At 39.8% G+C, this 20,794-nt stretch overlaps 1 protein-coding gene across 4 annotated transcripts in view; it reads right to left on the bottom strand.

Moving 5' to 3' along the window:
* The window catches only part of MAP4K3 (mitogen-activated protein kinase kinase kinase kinase 3), a 97,188-nt gene that overhangs the window by 10,236 nt on the left and 66,158 nt on the right, over positions 1–20,794 (bottom strand). For 2 of the 4 annotated variants that reach the window (XM_020794746.3, XM_020794744.3), the window contains 11 exons: positions 19,659–19,717; positions 18,622–18,660; positions 18,289–18,345; positions 15,415–15,457; positions 13,784–13,940; positions 11,532–11,644; positions 9,147–9,188; positions 5,131–5,215; positions 3,245–3,324; positions 1,185–1,245; positions 965–1,082 (listed from right to left, as the gene is read on the bottom strand). In XM_020794746.3, the coding sequence (XP_020650405.1) occupies positions 965–1,082; positions 1,185–1,245; positions 3,245–3,324; positions 5,131–5,215; positions 9,147–9,188; positions 11,532–11,644; positions 13,784–13,940; positions 15,415–15,457; positions 18,289–18,345; positions 18,622–18,660; positions 19,659–19,717 (854 nt within the window). The remainder of the gene's footprint in view (positions 1–964; positions 1,083–1,184; positions 1,246–3,244; positions 3,325–5,130; positions 5,216–9,146; positions 9,189–11,531; positions 11,645–13,783; positions 13,941–15,414; positions 15,458–18,288; positions 18,346–18,621; positions 18,661–19,658; positions 19,718–20,794) is intronic. The other 2 variants (XM_020794747.3, XM_020794745.3) reach the window with 1 other exon arrangement.

The following is a 20,794-nucleotide window of genomic DNA, read 5'->3' on the forward strand; positions in this document are numbered from 1 at the left end:
ACACACAAGCTGAGGACAAGCTGAAGGGACCCCTCAGCTCCGAATCAATTTTTATAAAGACAGAAGATGTAGTGGAGACAATAAAAATCTGAAGCGCATCAATGGTACAGCCTGTTTTCATACTGTCGCCATGCTATAACAGATTTCTCTTTGTAATATCTAGCAGTTGTTTTTCCTTTTTGAAGATGGAGAGGAAAGATATCAACTCGCCCCTCCATTTTTCATAAGCATTGTATTTTTCTTCTTTTCATGTTTGCATTTCAAAATCATACTTCTTTTCTATCCATTTAGTTACAATTTTAAAAAAATCCAAATGAAATAATACATGAATGTACAATTGCACACAAAAGAGCAATACTACAAATTTTAGAACACTGAACATCAAAACATAATTATGTCTATAAAACATGGGAAAAGATCCTCCTAGATCCTAATCTACATATTTCCTTCATGAATATCATCTGTTTATATGTTTTATAACTTCACTGATGCAATATACAAAACATCTGCACCTAACACATTTCTAGGGAACTGAATCACTTGTTCTTAACTCTCTATTATCAATCCATTTTTTATTGTTGTTGTTATGGTCTGTTTCTACTCTTCTATAACCCATCAAACAACAGTGCTACATTCATAATCAGATGATATATGATTGCCCCCTCCTCCCAGGTAGGGAAGTCACTTTCTGCATTCACTTCTGGATTCAAGCCTTTCTACCAGTAGAAGATGATATAGACAATTTTCACCAATCCCTCTCCCTTAAATATCCCCCTCTTGCACATCACGGTCCACAACATTCCCTTTCCCTACAAATCTATTTCTTGTGTAATTGAAACTTTTAAAACAAATAGATGGGATTTTTATACAAGAAATGGCCATTGTCATTAATTAGTATTCTTGAACCAGTCTGGGGGCTTCAGTCGGGAAAAAAAAATCCAAATCTCAAAAAACAAATATCTACCTGGGAAGTATTCTGTCAGGAAGTTTGTGTGCAGGTATAGCCACAGGTAACTTCTGCATTTGTCGTGCGTAGTCAAACAGTCCTGGTAAATTATGGGAATATAGCTGAGATGCTTTGCCTGCAAAGAAGACAGCAAAGATGTTTTTGACAGTGGAAGAGAACTAAAGAGCACAGATATTTACATGTCAAATTATGCCCCTCCCAAGTTCTGAAATCTCACCAGATATTGACAGCAAGCAGTTGTTCATTACATACAGCCATGTACATCGTCGGGGAAATAGCTGATAAAAAGAAGAAGAAGGTAAGAAAAGCAATTTTGAATGAGACATTAGACCGAATAGGAAACTTATCTATTGTAGCATCTACACATCTAACACATTTCTATTATCTACTACTTTGTAAACTGCTAATTTGTTTTCAGTGTTGTTCAATAGCACTTGACTTATGGCGACACTAATAAGATTTTCCAAGTATGAGAGATATTTATTAAACATAATAGTTTTATCATTACAACTCTGCACTTGGCTTCCAGAGCTGAGTTGGGATTTGAATCTAAGTCTCCATCATTCGATCCAATCAACTATATTGGCTCTCAAAATTAGCAATCTATGCTTCAGGAAAAGGTTCCTAAATAAATGTTATAAACAAACAAAAATAAATATTATAAACAAACATAATTAAAAAGAACAAAAACTTACAGAGGGTCATAGTTGGAGCATGCTATGTCAGTTGATTAGTCACCCTACAAGATCAACCTTTCACTTAGCCCCCTGCAGGGGTACAGGAGTACAATTTCTGTTAACCGAGCCAGCAGGGTCGATAGCCATGCTGGCTGGGGATGATTGCAGTTCAACATCTCTGCAGGGCAGCAGCTGGGGAAAACTGGCCACTTAGGCTAGTAAAATAACCATATACATAGCACAACACACAATTCAAATGAGAGGAGACTATCAGTTATCTCTTTGCTACTACTTATATATCAGTGAGAGGTCACTGCCTAGCAGGGCCTTGTCCACCTGTACAGATTTCCAAATAGGACTATTTCAGCTGCTACTGAACTGATGCTCAGCAGTCATTTCCAGGGATTTTATTTTATTACACAGCCACTGTTGGTGGGGCATGCTAGAAGTGGCAAACCCAAAGAGTCACTGCTCTGGGAAGAGCAAAGTTATAGTTTCACATTACTGATTATATTCTTACCTATGCCAGAGGATAAAGATTATTACAAACTGAGATGAGAAACAATGATATTTATGCTTAATAGAATGGGTACTGGGAACAGATTTAGTCTTCTGCCTTTGCACTTGTCTGTACTTTATATTTTAGTGTTCTAGAGTAAGAGATAGCTTATACCGTAATGCCAGTAGTTCTTAAGGCTCCTTTAATTGCAATTAAGTCTTGGTTTTTCAGAAAGTATATTCTAATTACTGTATGTATTGAATTATGCATTTATTGAATCATATTCATCATGCTTTGATACAGCTGTGGTGTTAAATTATCTAAATTATATTTACATTTTTGAAGCCTTGCTACTGTGTGTAGGATACAAATCATTGCTTTTGGCATTTAAAAACTATCTCTTTGTAAGTTGAAAGGGAATCTGACTCCCCCCAGGCAATCTCAATTTTAGTCCTAACTAGATTAGACCCACTCAAGTCAATGGAAATTATATCATTCCTATTCACTCGAGTCTACTCTTGTTGGGAGCACAGCGGGATTTAGTCCCATGAGTCTTCATCTGCCACACTCACAACATTTTCTCAAGAATCTTGTTACATTCATACAGAGAGGTTACTTACAGTACCTGTAACCGTTGTTCTTTGAGTGGTACTCTGTGAATATAAACGTCCCGCCCAACCTCCCCGCTATCCGTCACAACTACTTTTGGCATTTAATTTTTCAGAGCCATTACAGCGCCGGATATTCGGAGATACCGCGGGTGGGCAGAGCATGCGCAATACAGGGAGATGTTTCACTTGTCATTATTTAAGCTCTAGAATACTCCAAAGAGTCCTGCGCAGGCACAGTTTAACCCATTTGCGTGCATTCACAGAGACCACAAAGAAGAATCATATTTCTTTTGGAATTAAGACTCAATGTGAATTTATAAGTGTATTAATTACAGCTCTAGGTAATGTTTAATCCCCATAGTATAACTGGGATCCAGACAGTATCACCCCCCAAGTGAAGATCTAAAAAAATCTTGGATAACTCATAACAGTTATCTTGGGCTGTAATAGAGAATACTGTATATAAGAGAAGTGGAATGTGAATGCAAACCTGTTCCATTGATGTTTCATGGAGCTCATTTAGGTTCAAGGTGTAAATACCTTCCTCCGCCCCAAATATCAAATACTGATCTACAAAGAAAGAAATACACATTTTCTCACTTTATTGGAAAGAGTCAGCTGACACATTCAAAACAATGTAATAGATTGAATAGAAGCACACATCAGATTAAAATGTTTAAGCCTGTTTTTGGAGATCAGGGAACATGGTTAACTAAAGTTTATAGCCCATATCAAAAATTGCGGCCAAGATCCTGTTGCACAGTACAGTAAATTACCCTAGAGGAAGCCCACTGAATCAATGAGGATTTAGTGAGTCAATTCCTCAGTAAGTTTGACTGATTCAAATGGGCCTACTCCAACTGAAATTTATTATGCTAAAGTGAGTCACAGACAGAGTAGGCCTATTTGATTCAATAGAACCTATGAATGAGCTGACACACCAAATCCACATTGATTCAACAGGCCTGCTATAGTCCTATATAGTATATACAATACTAAGCAACAGGACTTTAGCTTAGGATTCTCTCCTAGTTTGTTTTATTTAGAAATCCAAAGTTTCTACCACCTCCAAGAACAGAGTAAAAACTTCTACCTATACAGTGGTGCCTCGCATAATGGGTGCCCCATTTAACGACGAATCCGCATAGCAATGGCTTTTTTGCGATCGCATTGCAATGATTTAGGTAGTAAAAATTGCTTTGCGATGATCAGTAAGCTGTTTCCCTTACCGATTTTCGCATAGCGATGTTTTTGGAACAGCTGATCGGCGGTTCCAAAATGGCCGCTGGGAAATTAAAATGGCCACCCACTGTGTTTTCGCGCCCATTCCTTGCTTACCGGGCAGCGAAAATGGTGGTCGTATGGAGGATTTTCGCATAGCGGTGAGTTTACAGCCCATAGGAACGCATTAAATGTGTTTTAATGCATTCCTATGGGCTTTTTTTTCCCGTATAGCGACGAATCCACATAGCGATGATTTTTCCGGAACAGATTATCGTCGCTATGTGGGGCACCACTGTACTTTATTTATTCTGCACATTACTATCGTATCTTTCTTCCATCATGGAACTCAAAGTAGCATACATGGTGCTATGCTCCCAAGCAGCCTCTTACCTAGCCATTAATCCAGTTTTCCTTAGCTTTATTTAGATCAGTGGTTCTTAACCTGGGCGATATCGCCCCTCCCAGAGGGCGATTTCATTTTTCAGGGGACAATGGAACAAAAAGGGGCGACGCAGGGGCAAAGGAACAGAAGGGGGGCGATGGAGCCACCGTGCCGCCACCATTAAGGAAGTTATCATCTCCCCCTCCCCGCGCCGCCAGATCCAGAGCAGCTGGTGCTGGCAGCGGATGTGGTGCCACTGACGCCGGCATTGAGGAAGTTATCATCGCCCCCCCTCCCTGTGGCACCGCCACCTCGGGGAGGGGGACGATGATAACTTCCTCAATGGCTCAAGGGGGCGTTTCTTTCAAAAAGGTTAAGAATAACTGATTTACGTGATGACATCCTGTGATGAGAACCAACCATAAGTGGGAGGCATTGAGTCTTTATCCTTGCCCTTATACAAATTTAAATAAATAAATAAATAAATAGGGAGCAAATGCCATTATGGGAGGGGAACAGGGCTATACTGAAGGGACAGACTCTGATGAAAAAACCGAGTACAACAAAAGAGACATAAAAGGCTCATGACAGGGTGGGGAGGATAAAATTAAGATTAATCATGGTTTAGGTTGGGTATGGGCAACCCATGTAAATGTCATTGATTAAACTTGGAAGATGGCTCCCCCAAAACTCCACACATATATTTATATTTATGCGCCTTAAAAAACATTATTACAGACATTTGATGACTATATACAAAAGATTATCACCTCTCGTATCAGGACTTATCCATGAAGTTGCACAATGAATTTTTAGAGGGCATCCATTGAAAACCTTTGAGAAGCAAGCACCCATCTGTGAAACATAAGACCATACATTATTTTAAAAATATTTGGTACAGCGGCAATAAAAATAATCAACTATCACCTTGAAGTTAGCAAATTCAGTGCCTAAAACATTCACTGGGCCAAATATATAAATTGCTACAGTTCTGTCAAAAACTCTTTTTTCTCCCCTGGCTGCTCTTGATCCTCGATATCCACTTTCTGCCTTCAAATCCACAGCTTATCCTTCAGTTGTTAGTGAGTTATTGGAGAGGCCATGACTGCCCTCCTTCTGGTCTGAGAGCTCCATCAGATCAAAGGAAACTAAGGTACAGAGTATAGATGGAGAGTCAAAGATTAGTGTGCATAAGCAGAAAGACAAAGTGGCCAAGAAAGGAGCAGAACAAGCATGACAACCTATCAGAAATAAGGCACAAATCAGACAGCAAATTCTTATGTTGATTCTCTCTAGACTCACAGTGGTCCTCAACATTTTCTGAACTGCAGACCATTTGGGGGGTGGGTGGCGCACCTGTGCATGCATGTGGGGGCCGTGCGTGCATGAAGAGAGCATGAGATCTGTCTCTGCAGCCCAGTCCTGCCAAGGCCATGGCTCGGTACCAGGCCATGGATCAGGGTTTGGGGAGCCCAGCTCTAGAGGACACCTAAAAGTCCTGCTTATCAGAGCAATAGGGTGGACCACCCAATGCTAAGGATGTCCTCTTTAACTGTAGAATGGTACAGCAAAAATGATACCGAAATAAGGCAAATGCACATAAAATGAGTGCATACAAACACAGGGCAAGAGATTATGTTTTAATAATCCTGTGTTTGATAAAACTATGTTTTAAGCCTAGTTTGTGCTCCGGTAGAGGAAAAGCAGACTTGTCAGAAGCAAATTTCAAAGAAAGGACACGTGTCAATTAAATAAATGAAAGCAACGTAGCTGCTAAAGGACATTCTCCCACGGTATTGTTTCACAAATAAAAATGGTGTTCTGAATTATGGATGTGTTCACTGTTGTTTCTGTTGTTTTAATTTCAAATCCCAGAATTCTACAAGAACTTCTGGGCATACCAGGCCACAAAAAGAGACCTGCAGAGAGCTTCAATTCACTCACTTAAAGAAAGACTAAGGTCAACTTCTAGCCTTCTTTCCTGCTGCAATGTTTCCTGTGAGTTGAAGTTCTTCAAGAAACATCCTCTACAGAGCATAAACAGCAATGAAACTACCATTCCCAGCATTGTGGCAGCGTCCTCCCAGGAAGCACTGCAGCAGATAATAAGGCTTTAGACTCTCCAGGTGAGTGGAATGAATGTGTGTGTCGGTGCATGTTTGTGGATTGTAATTCCCAGAATTCTACCTGGGGAATCCTACGGAGCACTCTTAAGATTTGGAGCCTTTAAAAAAAAACAAATGGCACATCTCTCTTTTAATTCTATGGTCCTTCAGCTCTTTAATTTCTTCTATGAAATAGGTTATCCATAAGATCATTTCTGTATTTGTTAATAATGTAGACAATTTCAGGAAGCAAATTCTTAACATCAAATATAAATAGCAAGGAAAGGTAAAATCAACCCTATAATGAGGTATTTATTTGACTTCTGTTTAATAAACATGATGAGAAATCTGAAAAGGGGAGCATTAAATACTTAAACTATGTCACTTCCCACTCTGGAATAAAAAGATATTGGCAGCAAAACATTTCTCTCTTGGGGGTTTGTCTTTTGCCCCATTGGTTTGTGTGCTACAGGAATAAGTTGGTTTACTCTTTGTTTTCATTATATGGCATATAGTTCCTCCCCAACCCTATTTCGACCGTAGCAGCCCACTCCAAAAGGGCCAGTGCACTCACACAGCCTTAGTCACTCAAAACGAGGAAGGATCTTATGCTGAAATAAGTGTGAGATCTCCGGCTTCAGTAATTTACTTCACCTTGAAGTGAAGGGAAGATGGAACTATACAACTAGGGACAAAACATTTAAATTATCTCATCTCTTTCATTGTACCCCCTACATTATAAAAACTAAGAATGTGTATCTTGTGAGACTTTCATGTGAGAGATATCATTAAATATATACGTATGTAGAAGAAAACTTGGAAGTTACTGTATATGAAAGAACATAGCTTTATCAGGTCTTCAAGATAAAATCCTCTCCTACAAAAATGAAACTTTAAATCTAGTATTATAAGCTATACTGAAAAACTAGGGCAAAGTATTCCTAAAGGAATAAAGGGAATGTTGAACTCTCTGGCCTACTCTCCAAGATTTCTAGCAATCAAAGCTAAATCATATAGGATCTTTAAACTGAAGACTTCCTTTTTTTCTTTTAAAAAATTCCAGCATTAAAGTGTATGCCATTATTCTGGCATACTTCCGAAAAAACACACCAAGTATTATTTAACTTACAAGTTATTAAGTGAAATTTCATTTTTCTATGAAAATAGCCCAGGCTTATGAGAACTGTACACCAGGGGTCCCCAACCTTTTCACCCCGCGGACCGGCTGGGGAAGGTGGGGCACCCCCTTGCGCTCGTGTGCATGCATGAACAAGCACTCTCTCACGTGAATGAGTGTGTGTGCATGTGCAAACGGTGGTGCGGCATTCACACAGGTGTGCTGGAGCACGCGCGCATGCATAAATCAGCTATGCGAGGGTGAGTGCATGACGGGGGTGGGTGGGAGGTCTGTCTCCGCAGCCTAGTCCGGCTCAGGCCACAGGCTGGCACCGGGCCGCGGACCAGAGGTTGGAGATCTCTGCTGTACAATACTGACAGCCAAATAACAACATATAGCTAATTTGGTCACAAAACAAGTGATTTCTAATTTAACAGAAAAGAATGAAATATATGTTTCAAGGTACAATAGGGTTTTTTTTCCAAATACTGAATTTTGGTGAGACCAACTATGCAAAATATATTACTGATTAGGGAGGAATACCCAGTGTGGTGTAGTGGATACAGTGATGGATTAAGGAGGCCTGGGTTCAAATCTCTACTCAGTCATGGAATCTCACTAGGGGTGTGGAACTGATAAAGGCACTCCTTAAATCTCACTCACCTTGAAAGCCTTATTAGGGCCACTATAAATGGGTTCACCCTTGACAGCACATAATAGAGATTAGGGAACCATTGGCTGGGCCGTGGCCACAGACACCCCGCGAGCACCCCCACCCCTTCATGCATACATGCATGTGTGCGTGCCGTGCGAGTGCCCCCGCCCCTTCGTGCATGTGTGCGAGTGCACTTGAGCACTGCGTGAGCGCCCCTACCCCTTCACACATGCGTGTGAGTGCAGGGGTGCCTCACCCACCGTGCACAGACCCCATCCCTCCCAAATGGTCCGCGGTGTCAAAAAGGTTGGGGACCACTGCTATATACCCACCATTCGCATGACTCAAGCACTGGTGATCTGCAGTATTTAGCTAAAGAATACTGAAGGAAATAAGATCCAATCTAAACATGTTCAAGTGAAAACTTTTTCTAAGAACCCATGAAGTGTGAAACTCGTTTGTTGCTATTTTGGGAGTGACATCAATTCCATATTGTGAACTCCAGCTATCTCTGTACAATCAGTTAAAAACTGGTGCAGCTGCATACAGTGGTGCCTTGCTAAACTATGATAATCCGTTCCACTGAAATCGCTGTCTAGCGAAATCATTGTCTAGTGAAAAGCAAATCGTGGTTTAGTGAAAATTGGTTTGCGAAGCAGGGACCAAACATTGTCCAGCGAAATTCCCCCACAGGAATCACTGTTTTGCGAATCGGTATAGCGATCGCAAAAAGTTAATGTCTAACAAAAAACCTGTCATGCGGGGTAACTGTCTAGCGAGGCACCACTGTATTTGTTTTAACAGGCAAAATATTTTCAATGCCAAGTATGAGTATTAAAATTGAGACTGAATGCAGCAGCGCCCTCTATTCATTTGTACAGTTCATATTGCTTAGGATGTTATACTTACATGCACTTTTGGTGTAGGAGGAAGACCATTGCTAATTGGCTTCTAGGAGGAAAAAAGATACCTTTGAATTTTGACTTAGAAAAATGCATGTTGAAGTACAGCTAAAACACTGCAGGAACAGGGGGGGCATACAGGCAGATCTGGGGTCTTTTATCTTAGAACTGCAGAGCTGGAAGGAACCCTATGGCTCATTGAGTCCAGATGCTATCAAGGAGGCACGGTGGGGAATTGAACTCTGGCTCTGCAGCCACATACCTAAACCACTGAGCTAGCAGTTCAGCACAGCAGGTGGCCCTTCATCTCACAATTCTGCTACAGATGGAAATGCATTTCCTTTCCTGCTCCAAGCTGAAGAGGTAGCCTAAAGCCCTCCCTGCTACACTATTCCTTAATTCTTATGTCTGACGGGGAAAGAAAGGCTGTGATAATCTCTGCAAGGATGCTGGAATTTGGAAGCCCAGGGCATCAGTTATGATCCTCAAATCTGAACCTGGGAAGGGCGATTGCCCTGATTGTTCATAGAGGCTGATTTAGAGATCAATACAACTACAGTACTTAGCATCTGTATCATGCTTCAAGCCTTCAATTTATTTTGCTGTATATGCATAATTTAACTGTAACACTCAGAGCAAACCTGTACAGTAAAGCTGCATTGCATAAGTTATATATTTATTTATTTCGTTTTTATACCACCCATCTGGCCAAGGGCCACTCTGGGTAGTTTACAACACATAAAACCACAGAACTAAAATACAATCAACAATGAATAATAATAATAAAATGCAATTAAAGCATAAAAATGCATTAACATGAAACATTCAAGCTGGCACACTTAATCAGGCAGGCTAGCTAAGCTTGGCTGAGTTCAAATGTCTGCCTAAATAACCAGGTTCTTAGTGATTTTTTAAAAATGAACACCGAAGGGGCCAAATGAATTGCAGGGGGGAGAGTTAACTCCATATAATACATATATTATGATGATCCCCCATACTGCAGATGGTAGGACTGAAGCTGAGCGTGAGTGTGACTTGTCTAGGACAAACCAAGGAGCTCTTGACAAAGACAAGAGCAGAACTAGGAGCCTTCTGCTTTATAGGCCACCATACCAAACTAGCCCTACCACATTAAGTAATTTTCAGATGAAGTAACCAACACATTAGATTACTACATCTAATTTTCAGATGAAGTAATCAACATTAGATTTTCATACGCTAAAGCTATTTTAAAATGGATGAAATAAACTATAAACATGTATCTGCCTGTCTTACTCCTGGATATCTGACTCATATGACACATACATTTTCCCTATAGGCATGTATCCACTTGGAAAGCACTGGTCTATATTTATTACACCTCCATACTCTCAACAGGTCTTGTATGTCTTAACCTTGTATGTTAAGATTTAGACTGCAATAGCTAGCAAATCACAACAGTATGTGTTTGTACAACCAATCAGCACGCCTACTGCTACAGATATAACCATATACCAGAGTCCAGGCTAACAAACATTTGGATATCCAAGAGCCATTCGAATTTAATTTAAATACAAAGAAGGAAAAAGAGGCTGCGGCCACTGGATTAAGTTGAACAAAGCAACTAAATGGTGTGAGCAAGATCGCCAACAAGAAAAAATAAGCCTGGTGAGACCTACATTTACAGGTCAGCCACTAGTTCTTTTGTTTAGAAAAGCATGGACAATTGTTTTCTCCTTTTGATCCTGTGCAAATTCTGTTTTCTATTGTGAACCTGCTTTTTGTGTTTCAAAACCAAAATTGTTACTAATTTTGGGTCACCAGTGTTCTTTGTCCTCCTTCACAAACCCATTCTGAACACTGCTGTTGTGCAAGAGAAAGCGCTGCTGATGTCCACATTGCCTATAACCCTCTTCTTTTTCTCTTAAAAATCTCATTAGATCACCCTGTGTCAGCATGCTTTTCAAGATTAGCCTGGCAGGCAACTGATCCTTCTTTGGCCCACTATTGGAAGTCTTGGCTTGGCTGTCTGCTTTCTGCACTTGAAAAAATTGTTGTTACCTTGTAATGCTGCTGCATGTCTTGAATTTTACACTGATGCGGAAGACCTATGTTCTCATTCCCTTAAGCAGACTAGAAGAGCTAACCATTCCTGTTCCATGAGTCTGTCTTTTGTTTCTCCTCTTATCAGCTTTCTTGCTTCCACAGCCCCTCTTTTTCCACAAAAGCTCAAGTATTACTGTGTTGCCAATGTGGGCTTATTGCTGTTTTACCACATTTTTTACTCTCCTTCCCTTTCCTCTCTCTTCTTCAAAAGCAACTTATGAAAATGCTAATTCTGAATTTTTGAAACTGATTTTGAATTTCTCTGCATACTCTGAAAGGGGAGACAAGAAATGGAAGCATTACCTACCAGTATTTCCTTCTTTTCTTTCTTAGAGAGATTAGTGTGTCTATTTTCATTTGGCTCTTGATGGGGAGATCCCTCTCTGTCACCATTTAGTTGCACAGAATTCAGTCCATTACCTTCATACACAAAAAGTTTAAAGGCAATTAAACAATATAATATAATACCACCTCCTTCTTAATTCTCCCTAGAAGTGTGTTTTTTCCAGAATAAAAATGGAAATGTTCAGAAATTTTACATCTCTAGGTCTCCCAAAATCAGAAGGTATTTGGCATGATAATGCCAAGTCCAGGCAGTAAGCGCACAGTTAGCATTTCAAATAAATTATTCTTGATTTTGGAATTCCACACACTTCACTAAACTCAAGCCAGTCGGAAACAATTCAACTTGTACATGTTTGGGTTGCCTTTGAGGCTGATGGGCAAGTTTGAAAATGGTGATAAGATCTGAATGAATTAGACAAAGTCTTTTCTGTTTTGTTGTTTCTGTTACTGTCATAAGCCTTCCAAAAAAGAGTTGGCTGTGCAAAACAAATGCAGAAGTTTCCAAGGACTTAAGCCTACAGACTCCCAATAATAGCACTATCTGTATGCACTTAATTTTTTTTAACTCCTATCAGCATGCAATTATTATAAGCATGAAACTAGATTATACAGGCAAGCTTTCAATTACGTCTTCTTGGAAGGGAGAAAGAAAATGGCCTCTTTTTTCATTTTTGAAGGCTCAAAAAAGAAACAACTAATTGGAAGGCGCCACAAAGACAAAGAGAATTTAAGGTAACAGTGGAGTGGAAAAACTTTCTTATGAAGAGGTGAGAAAAGAACTGAGAGTAGAATGTGGGGCCTATTCCATATAATAAACAACCCTGAACATCGCTAGCTTTGCCTGGTTGGCACTAGGAGTTACCCTACCCCTGATGGCTTCTTTGGTGCACGCAGCTTTCAGTAGGTTTGGAGAAAAGCCACCAGAATTCTATCTTCTCACATGCATATTCTTCTTGCAACTCACTTACACATCTGTATAGGTGCTTCCAGAGAATGTACTGTATATTTAATTCTAAAATTAGACTGTATTATTTATATGTTTCATTTTGGAGTATCTCATCATAAGACTTTGGTTTGTCTCATCATTGTGAAAAAGACCTTCTGTGCCTTGGTTCAATCATCAATCTAAATAGACACTAAGCCAACAAAACAGAAAAAAACCTGAAGCTTGGTAGAGCAACTATCAAGGAACTAGTAAAAGCCCTATAGTGTAAGGATGTGTAACCAGAGACCAAGGCTAAGCTCATCTATAGCAGTGACAGCAAATCTTTTTGGGCTCATGTGCCCAAACTGGGAAGGAAAAAAAAAACAGCGAGTGGCATGCTGCGGCGGTGGAACCGGAATAGCAATCCGGAGACTTATGGCTCGTGTTCCCACAGAGAGGGCTCTGCGTGTCAGCTGTGACACGTGTGCCATAGGTTCGCCATCGCTGTTTTATCACTGGTATGATATTTTAGTGTGTTGTGTTTTGTTTTGCTGTAGTTCTATTTTAACTGTTTGTAAATCACCCAGAATAGTGCTTTGTCATTAATGGGGCAGTATAGTATATAAATTAAAGTAATAAATAAATTATTCCCAGCTACTTTGTATAGAAGTGAATAAAGCCAAATGGAAAAGGATTAATTTGAAATTTGACATTGCAGGAGAACTTTACAGATACCATGTGCCATAAGTGGGTGTTAGATCAAATTAAGTCTCAACTATTCAGGAGAAAAAATGACTAGGGGGAGATCAAATATGAGATTGATTGACTGACTGACTGACTGACTGATTGATTTGATTTCTATCCCTCCCATCTAGACCAAAGGTCTACTCTGTTCAATCCATCTCTGTTGAGATGGATTGAATCTCTAAAGAAAGCCACAGGCTTGAGTTTGGAAGAGCTGAGTGGGGCTGTTGGACATTCTGGAGATCACTCATTCATAGGTTCACCATGAGGCAGAGATGACTAAATGGTATATAACATTAGACAATAATGGTAGGAAAAGTTGAAACAACAGGAAAAGAGAAAGCCCAAACAGAAGCTGGATTTAGTAAAGCAAGCCACAGCCTTGAGTTTGCAATTGCTGAGCACGGCTGTTAATGACAGGTTCTTTTAGAGGCCACTAATTCGTAGGTTCACTGTATGACAGAAGCAACTTGACAGTGCATGACAGCAACTTACATATATGAATTTTGGAGATATCCCTAAAATTTGTCAATATGACTCATTACCTAAAGATTTCTGCGGCGGTAACCTAGGAGGTGGTGGTCTAGGCGGGACCTGAGTGTGTGATTTTGCAGGGCTCTCTGAAATCGGACATCTTTTTATGGTTCCCTGATTATCATCCTCTGAAGAATGTGTCTCCTGTGGTATGCAGATTGATTTAGGCTGAAAAAATATAAATTTTTATGCTGAGATATCAAGCCACATATTTTAACTAGTATGCTATAATAGTTCTACTTTAACTGTGCATACAGTTGCCTTCAGTGGAGAAAAACATGTAAGAAGAGAAACCACGCATTAAGCAATTCTACTGACATTTTCTGACTAAGAATGAATGACTTAGGAAAGTGCTACAGAAAACTCCCCCAGTTATTTATTGCATGATGTGAAAAAAGGATAATTCAGGTGATTGGTTGCCAAAATTATACACATACCAGATGTGTTTCCACTGAATGGTATTAACTTAAAATAGTAACTTAAGTATTAAAAATACAGATACATGAATGACTGCAATTCAGGAAAACAGCTCTGCATTTTGAAACTAAAAATAACCTGAGTAGTGAGCTAACTGTTTGAAAAAGCAAGCTTCTAAGAAGCAACTGTTTGAAACGAAAGCTTTAGACCTATGTAACACTAAGCAAGTCTTAGGCTCATGCACTCCCCTTTTTTTCTCATGCACACAAGATGATCAGAGCATCTATGTCTAGTAAAAAAAAAACCTAGTTTGTTGTTTCACTCAATTCACAACAAACCTTTTGTTGTTGTTTAGTCGTTAAGTTGTGTCTGACTCTTCATGACCCCATGGACCAGAGCACAACAAACTATAATGATTTTAAAGCTTAGTTTAAGCTTAAGAAGCCAGAACATCCTTGCCAAAGCCAGGCATGTAATGAGAGAATCGAGTGGGAGGGAGGGGCTAGAAAGGAGTGCATGTGGACACACAACTTACCGTATTTGCCGGCGTATAAGATGACTTTTTTGCCCTGAAAAACATGCCTCCAAAGGGGGGGGGTCATTTTATATGCCAGGTGCACTTCAAAATTCAAAAGCAACACACATGTACTCACATACACACACAGATACACACACCCACACACACAAACAAGGGGGGTAGTTAAAGGCTTCCGCACCCCCACGGACCAGCCCTCTTGATTGTTGCTCACTTAACGACCCTTGCGCCATGGCGGGCGGCAAAACCACGGCACCGCAGCAAAAAGTCAGGCCAGCAAGTCTTACTTTAAAGAAAGAAAAAAGTGCTACTCCTTAAAAGCAAACCCCCCAATGAAAGCAAATTATAGCTACCCGGCCCGCTTAAACAACCAGTCAAACCCAGAAGGACAGCCGATGCTGTCCTTCTTCCAGCAAACCTTCACTCTCTCCCAGAGAAAGGAACCAAAAGCGGCAAAACAAACTCTCCCCATGATACAGCCAAAGCAGAATCACGCATGCGGAAGAGGGGGTAGTCTTATACGGTGAGTATATAACAAACTATATACTCTATATTTTGAGTGGAAATGTTGGGGGGGTCATCTTATATGCTGGCAAATATGGTATTTCTGATCCAATGGACTGTGGTTTATTGGACAAGGATCATTACACCTGAATCAAGCAACTAAATATACTTGACAACCCTTCTTACCTTTGGCGGTAAAGGTGGTGGCACTTTTGGTTTCATAGTTGAACTACAAGAGGGAAATTAAGAATTATACATGTCTAGCAATCCTAAGAAAAACAATGTATTAATGTTTGAAAAGTATCATTCAATTGATTTAGGCTGAGATGGAAAAGCAAGCACTGTACCGTTTCCACGAAAATAAGACCTAACCTGAAAATAGTATGATTTTTCAGGATGCTCATAATATAAGCCCTATCCCAAAAATAAGCCCTAGTGAACTGAAACCTCGCCCCCCATCATTGTGCAGCAACCAGAAGATGACGACACAACCGTATTAGAATAAATGCATATTGTTGTACATGAAAAAAATAGAATATCCCCCAAAAATAAGCCCTAATGCTTTTTAAGAGCAAAATTTAATATAAGACCCTGTCTTATTTTCAGGGAAACACAGTAGTTTATTTTAATTTAATTCTTTAAAAAGCTCCTTTTTATGAATGTGGGATACTGTGCTTCAGTGCTGCACAATATCATTTCCACATTGCCACCAGGAAAAAGAACGCCAAACTTTATATAGCGGAGGGCAATCTGAACATTGACAACACCCATGGTAGCAGTCAAAACTGTCTACACAGGATACCCTCTTCTGCTCACAATCCTTCACAACGTGACACCAAGAAAGGGAAAATCCCAGAAGCGGATTCCTGTTTTCATCAGTTAACCATTTCTTATGTCAGGACTGTTTTTGATAAGCGTGAACAGTAGTGAGCGCAATAGGTTATCCTGTAGACCACCTTGACTCCCATTGGTGGTGTCAACATTTAGGCTGCCCTTTATTATGTAAACCTTGGCATTCTTTTTCCTGCTGGCAATGGGCATGGTATTGTGCATTAATATTGGGCCATTTCTTGTCATTTTGAATGATGGGTATAGAAGCACAATATCCCACATTTATAAACTGGAGCTTTCTTGAAGAATTGAATCTCCTGACTTTTTAAAACAGAAGTTTAAGTATATGTACTGTGACATTCACCCTAAGTTATGCATTGTAAGTTATGCATTATTCATGTTATATGTTAATGTGGTTAAGGGGCGGGGCCGAAAGGCAGAGCCTGAGAGTCAGTCAGTCAGAGTCTGAGTCTGGATCAGGGACAGAAGGATAGTTTGGGGGTCTGAGTGTAACCTGTGATAATTAATATAGAAGGTCAATATTGTTGATTGATGAATCATAGCACATTAGGTAGGTAGGCAGGGAGGGAGGGAGGGAGGGAGGGAGGGAGGGAGGGATGCGGATGTAGTCTCTCTATACCAGTGGTCCCCAACCTTGGGCCTCCAGATGTTATTGGACTTCAACTCCCAGAAATCCTGGCCAGCAGAGGTGCTGGTGAAGGCTTCTGGGAGTTGTAGTCCAAAACATCTGGAGGCCCAAGGTTGGGGACCACTGCTCTATACTAAAATATTTTGAAAGGATGTTTCTGGACTTAATGAAATGGTGAAGAAAAGCTGTGAGTAAGTACAGCTCAAACAATCACATTCTGCCACTTCAATTGTCTTTTTCCAAATGCCAAGTCTGTCCTGTTAAACAATAGTTTGTTTGTGATTTTTCATAAACACTGAAATGATAACTCTCAAGGTAATGTAAAGATGGGTTTACATCTATGGATTAAGACTGCATCCCTTGTCTAGAGTGAGTCCTACTGAAATCAATGAGATTTTCTTCTTAGTTCTACATGCATAGAACTACTATCAAGAAGCAAATCTTAAATATCTTGGTTTGTTTCAAGGGTAACAGAACATCCACACCAAATCAGAATGAGTGCTACAGTGAAGTGAAAGCACAATATCATATTACTGAGGAAATGGTTTGTTTACAAACAGGCAACAGGCATGAACATTATAAGTGCTTCACGATGGTGTTTCAATTATGACAAAGAATGCAAAGATTTTATTCAGGATGGTATCATTTGGTAGGAAAGTCCGTGTTGTGTCATGGATAGAATGATGGACTAGGATTCAGGAGACCCCGTTTTAGATCTTTACTCAGCCTGGAAAACTCATGGGGGTGGGTGGGGCGGCAATGGTTAAATGCATTTCTTAAATATCTCACATACCTTGAAAAACCCTATTTAGGGTTTCTATAAGTGACACATGACTTAATGACACATAACACACACAACGTTACTTGGAAACAGCTACCCGCTTGCCAATGGCCCTGTTCCTGGTTGAGAACCCTAGAAAGCTGGGGTTTTAAGGGGGTTTAAAGCCAGAGTGTTGAAAAGTTACTTTTATGGACTATAGCTCCTGAATCCTCCCAAGTTATCAAAAAACAAACACACACAAAAAACACAACAGACACGCGCACACACAAAACCCTTAAACGTTCTCCAAGCTTAGATTAATAGGACACAAAGTGTAGAACATTGCTTTTGTTCGCAATACTCTCTCAAAGCATACAGAATCCTGCACCAAGTTTTTTGGTGGAAGCTTCTGTAAAACATCACAGGAAGTTCAAAAGGCTGAAAAGACAGCATCCCAGACTGCTCTGTAACCATAGCCACCCACTTCTGCAACAAGAGGGAAAAGCTATTTAAACCAGCATTCTGCACTTCTTTCTTTTGCCAGAAGGGTGCCTACAAAGACAGCAATACTTATCTAAAGCAGAGATGGGTGGCCTTTTAGATGACAGTGGAGTATTATTTCCACTATCCCTGGTTTCTGGCTTATGGTGACTTACGACTGATGGGAGTTGTACTCCAACAACAAATAAAGGGCCACAAACTAACCGCTCCCACTGGAAGCTGAACAAGATAAAAATATTTCCATGCACACCATAAATTTTAATGTGCCTTCCTCAAGCATTTAAGCACTATATATACCTTTAAGATTAACAGAACTCACTGTTTAGAATCATCGCTGTCCACTTCTTCCTCATCTTCTAGATGTGCCACATGTCCCCTAAGGAATTAAATAGAATATCAGGCCACAGCATAAGCTGTCAACTTGTCTCCCTCTATCAAAGATTTGCTTTCTGCGGTCCTAAAATGATTGCATTTTCTCAAAGTACATAAATGACAGTTGCAAGACAAATAACCAAAGGGTCCTCTTTAAGCCCCCGATAAGAATATTGCCAAACAAATAGCATGAGACAGAGAGAAATACAAAAAACACATATATATCTGAGTACAAGAAAAAAGGACTTTGTAATCAAGAGGAAAAAAAGTTAAGAATTACCGCTGATGCAGTTCTTCTTCAACTGATTTTAGAAGGCTCCTTTAAAAACAGAAGCAAAATTGAAGGACTGGACACATTTAGCAGAAGCACAGAAAATCAGACATGGTTGGTTTTTTTTAAATGATTTAACGTATAGAAGCCATGCAATTAATGTCATCGGTTATTTGAGAGAACAGATGAAACAATCTGAAGTAAATGATTTTGAGCAAATTACAGAGTACTCTTAAACATACTGTACACAAGCATGTTAATCATTCTGCCTGACAATCACCTCTAGACTATAGCAGGTATAGCTTACATAAAGGTTATAGTGTACAAAAAGAGGGGAAACCCTAGTATAGTGCCCATGTAATGCAACACATGGACTGACAATGCCAGGGGATGATAAAGAGGGGAAACTGGCAGTTTTCATATTTAAACTAATTCTAACTTGTTTACTTTTAAGTTTCTAGCTTGCAGCATGGAAGTACATTTTTAAGAAGTAATTTATTAGAATTGCTGCTTGTTTCGGGAGGCTTAATCACTGCAGAAGCAACAAGTACCTGTCTAAACCCATGACACTAAGACATTTCAAACATTGTACACATATGCACAGACACATAATATATTATGATACAAATGCACATGAGAAAACATACTGCAAAATAAAAAATCCCTTAACCACAGATATAAGTACAGAAGCCAAACAGCTGTCTCAAAATACCAGCTGAACAAGGTACCCTCCAATTTTCAGCCCTGCTGGGCAGCGCTCCACCTCTCTTTCTCTCGTGATTTCACCCCTGTGCGCGCGCCTCCACCCCCCTCGCTTGCAGAGTTCCATCATGACGGGAACCAAACATGATTCCTGCACAGAGCAGGAAGAGAGGGAGACGGAGTCCTGTGCGCACCCGCCTTTGAAGGAACCTTGCAGCTAAATAATTAATTTTAATTTTACGAGTCCCATAGTACAAATGTTAAAATTTCTGATTAAATCAATCCATACATTCAAACCACTGAAAAAGAAGAATGGACAAATACAGTCTCTAAGCAATACTCACTTATTTGCCCCCAAGAAGTAACTGCCTTGGGGACTCTGACCATATTCCAGTTGGAAATCCTATGGAAAGAAAACAAATATCCATCAAAATGAGAAATAATAAATTAAGAAACAAGCCAAGAGATGTATCTCATCTCATGGCCTTCATTTCTTTTTAAAATTTCAACATCTAAGATGCAATGGCTGTTCTTAGGTGGGCACAAATAATGCCCAATTGAACTTCTCACATTCTTCTAAGGAAATACAATACTTATACAGTAATCTGAATTTTCTCCACTAAGCAAGGATGCTGACAGGCAACATGAGACAAAATTTTGACTATTTTGTTTCAAATACTTTGTTATACTGGTACATATTGACAATGACCAAATCCTATTGATAATTTATGCTTGAGCAACGGAAAATGTTCTGATAGCAAGCTGAGCTACTTGTTGAATCTGTGCACCCGGGGGTGCATTAGTGAAAAGGAATTTGTCATAGTGACTTACATAGTTTCTCTTATGCAAGTGTAGACTAGCAATATTTAATCTGACCAATGACTTGGGATGTAAAGATTTATTCAGCTGAGCAAAAAGTACTCATGCTTGTGTACAGGAGGGGCACTGCCCCATATTTTCATTGATCTCCGCTTCTTGCTATAGCCCACCATGCCACATCCCAACCGTCAGTAGCAAATCCAGAGAAACCAAGATCCAAGCAACAATTCTTTCACAAGTCTGAGGATGGTATGAGAGGATCCTTGTTACCTACATTTTTATTTTATTTTTTTATTTTGCATTGAAGGACTGTATTAGGTTATGACGAGGTGCAGTCCATGGGCCATATGCACTCCCAGGGACCTCAAAGTGGACCTCAGCATCTTCCTAACTCTTGAATGTTGTATTTTTAAAATAAAAACAACATTCCTTACAGTCTCTAGAAGGGCTGAAGGCAACTCTGTGATCTTCCCTCTGCCTCAAGATTTAGGCCAGGCGACTCCCCCAACCAAAAAAACCCCTGAACGGATGAAAATGCACATAATCCTTTTTGTCTATGGAAATGTGAAGAAAGAGTAATGCCTAGGCTAAAGGAAATGGTAGCTCTATCACACAACCTTTAAGTCTCTGAATATCTATCTATCTATCTATCTATCTATCT

This window comes from Pogona vitticeps, chromosome 1 (assembly GCF_051106095.1).
Source record: "Pogona vitticeps strain Pit_001003342236 chromosome 1, PviZW2.1, whole genome shotgun sequence".
Taxonomy (NCBI): domain Eukaryota; kingdom Metazoa; phylum Chordata; class Lepidosauria; order Squamata; family Agamidae; genus Pogona; species Pogona vitticeps.